Raw genomic sequence first — 10,789 nt, 5'->3', positions numbered from 1 at the left:
GGGGGGGGGGGGGGGGGGGGGGGCTTAAACTTAATTTTCTAATAAAATTGAGGCACAAGTCAAATTTTCGTAAATAATAAATTTTCCTTTAAAAAAGGCAAGATTCTCTCCACTTTAAATATGCATTCATTTTATTTCAAAATAATAATAATAATAATAGATATTTAATGCAAATTTAATTTAATTATTCCCCTTTTAATCTCAAGAGTTAAATTAATTGCTATTTCATATTATTTTCATTTAAGTTGTAATTTAATTATTTTTTTAAAATAATCCTACGCTAGATATTTAATTTATCTAAAAAATAAATCAAATTTGAGCGTTCAATAAAATAATTAAAAAAAATTATTGTGACTTAGATATAATTATAATTCCAAGTATTAGATATTTAACATATAATTTATTATGAAGTATTTGTTTACAAATTTATATGATTAAATTCTTAAGCTATTTTGTTTAATCTAAATTATTTGATAAAAAATTAATTAGAAAAGTAGTTTTTATCAAAACTATATTTTAAAAATATCCAGCACGCGGCTAAAGCACCCAGCCCACAATGCAAAAAAGCCAACCTCAATTAAAGGCCCAAAATTTATTTACGTTTTTGTTAATCATAAGGATAAAATCGACTTTTGACCTAATTGTAATTGGGAACCGTTCGTGAATAATCAATTTAATTGTAATGGTTATATATTATTAGACAAAATTTATGCTACAATGCCAAATAAATGGGGTCGCCGACGGAATTATATTCCTTGTCTCCTTCTCCACCCGTTTAATATAAATACACACATATATATATATATATATATTTTTGTATGTACGCGTACCTATGTGAAAAAAAACTGAGGCATGTAATATAAATACACACATATTTATATATATATATATATGTATGTATGTATGTATGTATGTATGTATAAAAAAAACTGACGTAAAGGCATGCGTAATGTGGTTTCTTCACCCCCACGTGCACCGCATGCTTTTTTGCTCATCTACCCTATTTCCTCTGCTTTTTCGTCCTCCAAAAATAACATAATTACATTTTAGACCTCATAAAATTTCACTATTATTTTTTATAATTAAATTTTATGCAATATTTTAATTTTACACTCAACTCTTTAGTTCACATATAAAAAGGAAAAAAAAAAAAGAACACCTCCCTTTTTAATATTAAATATTCACAGATCACAACTTATTACTAACGAGCAAATATAAAATTTTAATAATCTTCATAATAATCTTAAAAATAAGGTAGAATTTGATTGTACCCTATTTTCGAGTTGATCGAATTGACCCGGACGAAAAAAAATATGAACCCAACAAATAGATCTGGAATTATAATTTTTTAAAAGTTCAATCCAATCGAAATTGAAAAAGAAAATCTAACATAACCCAACTTTTATTATTTTCGTTAAATAGTCTAAATTAGTTGAATTCGGAAGTTATTTGAAGCTCTACGAAATATAGTTGGCAGACATAAATTGTGAAGATGAAACAACATACGTGTCGTGAAAACAAAACAAAGTGTGTTTGGCGACAAAGAGGATGAAACAAAATCATTTAGAGCCAAAGAAGTTGACCAACCAAATCAAAGAATAAACTTTTTGAATTAATTGCACCCAGAAATTTCTGTGATTATAATGAAACAGTGTTTGGCATCTCCAAAACTTATTATTATTATTATTATTATTATTATCATTTTTTCTCTCTTATTATCAAAATTTCCACCCACCTAACCCTTCTTATCCAACCAAACTCGTGTTTGGTAGCAAATTTAAAAATTAAAATTAAATTTATTTTCAAAAATTAAATTAGATTTGATAGCAATATCTTTAATTAATCTATTTTTACAAATTTTCTAATAAATTTATATTTTAAAACCCGGTTTTGAAAAGTTGATCAAAGTTCAAGAGTATTTTTTTTTAATTTACCAACGTTCCATCTCAACCATTATCTACTAGTTTATCAACGTGCTTACGTCATAAATTTTATGCAATTTTAAGTTTATGACCTAAAATAATATATTTATCAAATTATTCATCTTGAGCTAACCGAGTCGAGCAAGCCCAACCACAGTCTATCCCGAGAACCCCTAAAACCATAATTGTCTTGGTAGGTAGTAGACACCAAAAATTTAGGACAATGAAGGTTGCCCACCAATTATTTTGCATCTTGCTATCCATCCATCATAGGAAACAATTTAATTCAAAATTTAAAATAATAAAGAATTTTTTTTTGGAATATTCCTTTATTTATGTAATTTTGAGTTCTAATAAAGTTCCAATCTTTCCCTTCCTATTTATACTTTATTTATTTATTTTTATATATAACAATAAATTTTATACGTACTTTTTGACTTTCAAAAATTTTTAAAAATGCCCTCAAATTTTCAAAAATTTGTTTAAAAACTTAAAAAAAACAACTTCAAAAATTTTTAAAAATATATAAAAAAAATAATAATTTTGAACATGTTAAAAAATATTAAAAAATATATTCTTTACGTTACTCCCGCGTTTCAAAAATATTCTTGAACTTTTAAAAGTAACACTAAAAAAGTTAGGGATAATCTATGAAATATCGATATACAATTTTCATTCATATATTGACGGTAAGATTTTTTTTTAACAAAAAAGTGTTAATAGTACTTCAAAAATTTCATCGATATTTCAAAAAAATTTAGAGAAAAATTGAATAAATAATATAAATAAGATGGATAAAAACATGGAAGAAACAAAAAACACGACAAAATTAAGGCTCCGACACGTATGGCCCGACATAAAATGCATAGAAACTACACTATTTTAATTCACGTTTATTTATCCTCAACTATAATATTTTAATTCTAAACCATTTTTTAATACTCAAATTTGGATATGATTTAAGTCTATATTATATATATAAATTATTGATTGTAAACACGTGCCACACAAATTTAATTTATAGTGTTTATTAGTAAAAGGTTTAATTAATTAATTAAAGGTATTAATGAATTGTTTTGAAGGTAAAAGTTGAACGGCGGTCGGGTCGAGAAATTTTTGTTTGAACAAGCTCAAAAGTTCGGATTGGTTGAATAGGTAACTCAACTCAACCCTCTATTTTCGAGTTGGGTTGTCAAGTTGTTCACCTCTTCAAAACTATCCAAGAATATGTGTCATGTGGAGGACGAAGAACTCAAAAGCTGGGTCAAACGATTGAAGAAATATTGATGTTTAATGCAGGAAGAACTAAAGACCGAAGAGAGCAAAGAAACTAAGCTACGAAGTGTTGAAGTACCAAGACCGAGATGAGAGTCGAGACTGAAGAAGGTGATAAAGCAGTGGAAGAAGGAGAAGATGTCAAGTGAGAAAAGAAAACAATCACTGTTAGGTTGGGTCGGTTGACTCGATCTTTTGCACACTAAACCCGTACCCAAATATACTGGATCAGGATCTAAAAAAATTTCAACCCAACCCACAATTCTATTTAAATCCAACCTAACTCTTAGAATTCGAGTCGAATCGAGTTGTGTTCAAGTTCTAGTGACAGTTTCATCCAAAATTATCCATATAATTATTTTTTAACTTTATTTTTAAAATTTAAACATTTATTAAAATTTTGAAAGTGTGGAAAATATTTTTAAGATGTGCATTTTTTTTTCTCATCTCATTATTGCATCATTATAATGGTCCCAAATTTTTTGCCCCTGTCTCTATCAGCGAGTTGTCCATTTTATTATTATTATATTTAAATTATTTTCATTTTCAACGTTTTATTTATCTTAATATCATTTTTTTTTATGAATCCATTAATTATTTTAAATTAATTTTAATTTTTTTTCTAGCGACTGAACCACTAAAAAAAATACACTTTATTGATATAGATAATAACTTTTGTTTTTTTAAAATGGACAAAAATATCACCCGAGCTTATCAATAAAAAAATCACAATAATAATTTTTTTTTTCAATAAACAAAAAGTGATGGTGAAGAAAAATTTCAAAATTCCCATGAAAAAAACACCATAGACTATTGAAATTACAAGCTTGCCCTCAACTTTAAAATTTCTCATTTTCCCATTTTTTTTTAATGGCAATTTGATATTTGTTAATTGTGCAATCAAATAAAGTAGTAATTAAAAAATATTTAAATTTCCATAAATTTTATAATTTTATTATGTCATTAATAAGGGAAGTAATATTATTATTATTATAAAATAGTTTAATTTTCTATTATGAAAGTTAATTATTTTTATTTTAGGTTTAAAATTAGAAAAGTAAAAAGAAAATAATTTTAGAACTATTATTTTTATTTTTTAAACTAAACTAGAAAATAAAATAAAATAAATCGGTAATAAAAATTTGGACTTCATTTCCATATTTCCTTTGTCGTGTATCTCAAACCCCAAATGTTAGCCCAAAGAATTATCTACACAAACTCTTGTAAACCAGACCGACCACGGTTCAAACCGGCCACGGAGATTTTCAGAACCCAGAACCGTCGCCGGAGTTGGGGAAATTTTGCGGCATCCAACCGAAGTTCTGAAACCGTTGTAATCCACTCTGCACTTCTTGCTCCGCCGTACTCCTCGGCGGTTGGGTGGCCGGAATATACATATTGGAATTGAGAAACCCAGCCGGAGCTTGAGTCATCGGAGCGAGTTCACCGATCGAGTTGAGACCTTCGAACGAGGCTGCAGCGGCGGTAGCCCAGTCGAAATTGGGGGAGCTCAAATGTTGATGTTGTTGTAAAGTTTGAAGAGAATTGATTCTAGGCAAGTTGAAGAATCGGTCTTCGATATCCGGCAATGACTCGAGAACGTCGTCGATGTGTGGCGAAGAACATGTCGACGATGACCCGCCATTGCTACATTCCATGCTCGGAATGCTAGCTATCGTTGCTGGTGGCTTCTGTGCGCTCGAATTCTTCTTGTAGATACGACATAAAACCCAATCGTCTAGCTGAAATTAAATCACTACTAAATTCAAAAACTCTCACTAAATTATTAAAAAAACAAAAAAACAAAAAACATGTGGGGTTGGTTCATACCTTGATGCTTCCAACTTTACGGGAGGCATCGATTAAACGATACTCGTGCATGATCCAATTAGTTTTGGTTCCTTTAGGAGCTTTCCCAACGTAGAATACGAGAGCTTTCTTAATGCCAACTCTTTTTCCTTCGGTGGAGATAACCTTATCGGTTCCGGTGGCCTTCCAATACCCGGAGCCAGCGACCCGGTTCGGTCTCGAGCCGTTTGGGTATTTTCGGTCTCTCGGGCTGAAGAAATACCACTCCTTTTCTCCAAACATAGCCATACCTAAAAAAAAATAATAATAAAAACATAAATAAAAATCAAGTTTTTAATTTTAATTTTAATTTTGAAAAGAAATGGAAATGATTTTTGTTTTTTTTTTTTTTAAATTTGTTTGACTTACTAGGGAGATCCCAAGGGTTGAATTTGTAGAGATCAACATCGCCGATGATTTGAAGGGAGAAGTGGTGGCCGGCGACTTTCCGGCAGAGGTATTGAACCAGAAGCTCTTCGTCGGTGGGGAAAAATCGGAATCCCGGCGGCAGCCGGAGCTCTGAAAGTGGGTCTTTTTCATGCAATCCCATTTTTTAATCGGAAGAGGAATTGAAACTTACGACTATGGTGGAACGTGGAATTTATATAGAGAGAGGCCACCGTTAAGAGAGTGGGACCCAGTTAAGATTCTGGCCATTCAGAATTTTACACGTATATCTTAAGAAATTAAATTTTTTTTTGAGTTGAACTTATCTGGTTCGAGTACGGCTAAGCTTTATTCTGGTGCATGCACCGTCAAGATAACGACAAAATCACTAAATTTCTTTGGTTTTTTGACGTCAAAATTTGAAAATATTAGCAATAATTTTTTTAAAAAATTTTAAGTGAGTTATTCGGTAAAAAAAAATAAAAAACTTTGAAAAAGTCAACTTTCCCAAATAATAAAGTTTAGGTATCTAAATGATTAGATATAAATTTTTTTTAATTTTATATCTCATAAATAAATAAATAAATATATAATTTAATATAAAATTATTAACACAAACATATAATTTAATATATATATATACATATATATTTTTTAATTTGGCATATAAAATTTGTTAATAAAATAAGAATTTAATAATAAAAAGAGTTAAAATTTTAGAAAATTAATGATAAAATTGTTGAAAGAATATGGAATCAATAGATATATTTAGCATTTAAAGATTCCAAATGGAAAAATAAATTAAAAAAAAAAAGAAAAAAAAATGATAAAGTCGTGGAATGGAATTAAAATGAAATACGAACTATTGAGTCGGCAATGTGAATGGAGACACGTGTCAACATCTGGGATGCGTAGTACTAGGACAAGTTAGGCGGAGGCTTTTTTTTTTTTTTTCCTTTTCCTTTTTTTTTTCCTGTGGCAATTATATCAAGACGCGTATTTCTCTTTCTTTTTACCTTTTCTTATCCAAAATAAAAAAGCATTTAAAATTTTATCGTCATTAATTTAAAAGAATTGATATGCTATGTCTTCTCGAGTTATATTCTATCAAAGTTATTATTATTGTTTAATCGCTTTTAGTTTATAACATTGCTTTCAATATATTTTTTCGCTCATGTTTTCCAAAATATTTATCTCAAACGTGACTCGAGGTTCGATCATACATTGACGTTGTCTGTGAAATCTGAATTTTTCCCAACTGACTTGTTTAATAGGTTAGAATAAATGACGCACAATCGCTATTCCAATAATACAGGAATATAACCCGTCACACTTGAATGTTTAAAAGATATAATCCTTAAATTGAATATAGTCAATAACATTTTTTTTTATTCTAATATATTTGTTTTAAGATAATAATCAAATTCTACCGTGAAGTCAATTAAATTTATACAAGAATATTTCCATAATGGTTAAATGAATAAGAATGTTAATATTCCATTCTAAATTATACAATTTATTTTTTACATAAATGATGAAAAAAAAAAACGATTTATATTCTAATTTTTCACTTTTTCGTGTTTGAAATGATTCTTTTACGCGATCAATTTATAAAATTTTAAACTCTCGGTACGTTGCGACACTTGTAGATATTTTTTTGTATACGTAATTTAAAAGAATTTAAAGTTCTAAAAAAATAAAATAAAAATAAAGGTGTTGGATTATTGGGTAGATATAGATGGAAGTTTGGACTTGCTTTCACTCCTCAATTTAGTGTTGGGATGGAATAGAGAACCATTAAAGCCACGTGGCATTTTCTTAGAATTTTATGATTTTATAAAAAAAAAAATCAAAATGGATAAGATTTTTTTTAAGTGGAAAATACAATGTGCTCAATTTTGGTTGCTTGTTGTCTTGCCACGTGGAAGCTTAGTTTAGTGGATAGGATTTTTGGACGGCTATAATTGTTTACCAAACAAGGACGAGGAGGAAAAAATTAGGCACCTACTTTTTTTTTTTTCCTAAAAAAAAATAATTTAAATTATCAATTAAATGCTTTGTGTTTATATAGTTGGGTCAAATATGTTTTTTTTTAATTAATTATTTATATTTTAACCGACGGTTTTATAGTTTAGGATCGAGTAAAAAAATAATAATTTTTTTTAGTTAAAAAATAATATAACGATAATTTAATTAGATTTAAAGATCGAGTTAAGACCTAACTCGATCTAAGAAGGCTCTGTTTAGCGCAAAGTCTCGGCGGGAAGTATAGAATATTGATTTTGATACTAAACTAATAAATTAAATTAAATTAATTGAAATTTTAGAATATGGTTTTAATTAAATGATGATACTTTGATGATTATGACTAACTAACAAAAATTCTTACAAAAAAAAATCTATTTTTTCATTATATATATTGAGTGGGTAAGGGATTGTATTATTGGAATTAAATATTTAAGTATATATGTGTATTGTTTTTTAATGTTTTTTTAAAAATAATATTTCATATTTTTTTCTTTAAATAAAAATAATAAAATATTAAAAAGAAATATAAAATTAAAAAATACGAAAGGTGCATGAATTAATGTTCGTATTTTTTTTTGTACGTAAAAAAAAACATGTTTGAAATGATTTAATGTATTTAAGATTAACTTTTACTCTGAGACGTAATAAAAACATGTTTGGAATCTTTTATTTAAGGTTCGCTTTTTACAAATTTTAAATACTAAAAACATGTTCTGAATGACTATATATTTGGTAGGGTTCTTAAAAATATTTTTAGCTAAGTATTCGACAAAATTTAATATTATTATACTATGACTTGTACCAATCTAGATAGAACTACAGAGTTAAGCTAGCTGGCATCGTTCAACTGAAATTCTACTAGTTGTAACATGTTTTAAATTTTGAAGCAAACATTGAGTCGAAAATGAACTTCAAATTCGAGTGTTAATCATGATATTATGAAAAATAATAAATCTAGAAGTGGTATGTAGATCGTCGAGAATTTAGTTTTCATTTCCACAAGTTGGCGTCAAATTCAAACACTTGGGTAACTTAATTTTAAACGAACTCAAGATAGAGATTGATTTTAGAAAGCAAGACGATCGAAAACATTATACTTCTGAACTTCACCTCCCAACAACACTCAAGAATTTGTTAAATCTAGTTGAAAATTTCAATTTTGATTTGACTTTTTTTAATATAAAAAATAATAAAATAATCGGATGATTTATGATATTGTTGAACAAAACATAAGAAAGTCAAAGGGTTGAATAATTTCCAAGTCAAAGAGTTGATTTTTTTTTTGTTTATTTTCTGACTTTGACTTGGCTGCTTAATTTTTAACACGTGGGTATATGATTAACGGTGGTTTCACATTATAAATAATTTATATATACTTAATACACAAATATTTTGATTAATTTATAATTACTTTTTTGAAGGTAAGATTAATTTACAACTAATTATCTAGCTTGAAAAATTTATGGCTTGTTCAATCTCGACAAATCAGAGTGATTGGACAATTTTAAATGAGCCGATGGGTACGGCACGAGTTTTGGGCTTTCGTATGTGGACTGGTCGGCCCAATATTTCGGCCCACTGATTTGCTTCTTTCCTCATAAGCCTTCCAATTTATTTTCAAATACAGTCCTTTTAAAGTATATAATATATTGTACCAATTAAAAAAAGTCTACTCCATAATATATTAAAATTTCAAAATTAACTAAATTATTTTTTTTAAATATAGTTGTGTACAGTTGAAAATATATTTATATTAAACCACCCATAATGGAGACAGTAAATATAATCACGTTCCCGGCCCCATTTATCTAACAGTTAAAATGTTCTCCACCCCTCATCCATTTTCCGTTCAAATGAGAAATCCACTCGTGCCTCGAGAAATAAAAGGTGGTAAAATGAGGTGGATATTGAAGTGAATCACAGTCTATTATCTCATAGAAGGAAAAGTTTGAAGCCTTTTTTCACATGAAATTGGTTAAATTTCAAGTACTTTTAGATGAACTTCATGCACCCGTCCTTTCCTCCACATATATTTTTTTTTCATTTTTATAATTTTTTTTATTTTAGTTCGAAAGAATTTAAGCTTTGATATAAAATTAAAAATGAAAACTTTGATATAAAAATGAAAAATAGTGTGAATTTAAGATGAAATTAATTAATGAACACAAGGAGATATTTAATATGACAAAAATGGAGAGCTAATATGTAATTAAATGAATATTTTGATGCTTCAAATCAAAGGCAGCTATTAGCTTCTTAATTAAATAACAAGAAAACAAAAGTATAATAATTATATGCAAGTGGGACCCACAACCTTCTCTCAATTATTTAAATATTTGTTGTCCCAATAAATTTGGATAAACTTATCCATTTTGTCCCACATAACCACGTTACCTATTGTAGCGATTTGGACTGACCACGACATAAAATTACATTAGGTAGAGCACGTTTATCAATAAAGTTCTTAGGATTGAATCATTGAAAAGAAAAGTGCATCATGTTAATATATGTATTGACTTTCAGATATTGTACGCTTTTATTAGTTATCTTATACTCAAGATCGCTCTCATTCAGATGTGGTCTTGGTTCATTCATGTACTCCTCCTTTACTTGGGTGTCACGAGCCCATTAACTTCCACCTTGGTTCGTCTCCGAATTACATCTTACTAGGAAATGTACTGCTCTAACACATCATCCTATCCTCAGGATCGCTCTCATTTGGACATGGTCTTAGTTCATTCATGCATTTCTCATTTACTCAGTGTCACATGAAAAGAAACATTACATACCACACATTTAAACGTCCAATTTCTATGGATAGCTAACAAATTTTAAAAGATCACCCGACATCAAATTGCTCTAAATTTTAAATATTTGAATTTTTAGCCAAATTTCAAATATTAAGAATTAAATAAAGGACGGTTGGTTCAACTAAATGTGGTTATCTGTAATAACATAAAGTTCTTAATCTATTAATGGGGCCCTTATGGGTTTGGGAATAATAATGTAACAAACAAATTGTCACAACATCCAACTAACATAAGGTACATTGTTGCACTCCAAACTCTATATTAATATATTAATAATTTTTTATTGCTTCCGTTTTTTCTTTCTTTCTTGTTTTGGTCACTTCATTTGGATCGTGATGATTTATGACAAACACATTCTTTGGAAACTGACCCATGTGTCAATCTTCTCAAATATCCATTTATCCGAGTTCTCTCGATTATTGGATTCTTCTGTGTCCATGCTAAACCATTTACGATATACATTTCAAATAGTGGGTGCGTTCCTCCTACACATGAGCTAAGACGCAATAACAGGATGCT

General features: G+C 28.5%; 1 protein-coding gene across 1 annotated transcript; it reads right to left on the bottom strand.

Moving 5' to 3' along the window:
- Positions 1 to 4,327: 4,327 nt before the first annotated feature.
- LOC111446700 (NAC domain-containing protein 72-like) lies at positions 4,328 to 5,610 on the bottom strand. Its single transcript, XM_023085629.1, has 3 exons — positions 5,415 to 5,610; positions 5,028 to 5,296; positions 4,328 to 4,939 (listed from the first exon to the last, which is right to left on the bottom strand). Exons 1-3 carry the CDS (start codon positions 5,593 to 5,595, stop codon positions 4,463 to 4,465), a joined length of 927 nt encoding a protein of 308 aa, XP_022941397.1. The 5' UTR covers positions 5,596 to 5,610; the 3' UTR covers positions 4,328 to 4,462.
- Between the last annotated feature and the right edge of the window lie 5,179 nt (positions 5,611 to 10,789).

Source organism: Cucurbita moschata, unplaced genomic scaffold (genome assembly GCF_002738365.1).
Source record: "Cucurbita moschata cultivar Rifu unplaced genomic scaffold, Cmos_1.0 Cmo_Scf00008, whole genome shotgun sequence".
NCBI classification, from domain to species: domain Eukaryota; kingdom Viridiplantae; phylum Streptophyta; class Magnoliopsida; order Cucurbitales; family Cucurbitaceae; genus Cucurbita; species Cucurbita moschata.
Note: the sequence above shows the minus strand (reverse complement) of the source record. Positions and strands in the feature narration are given on the sequence as shown.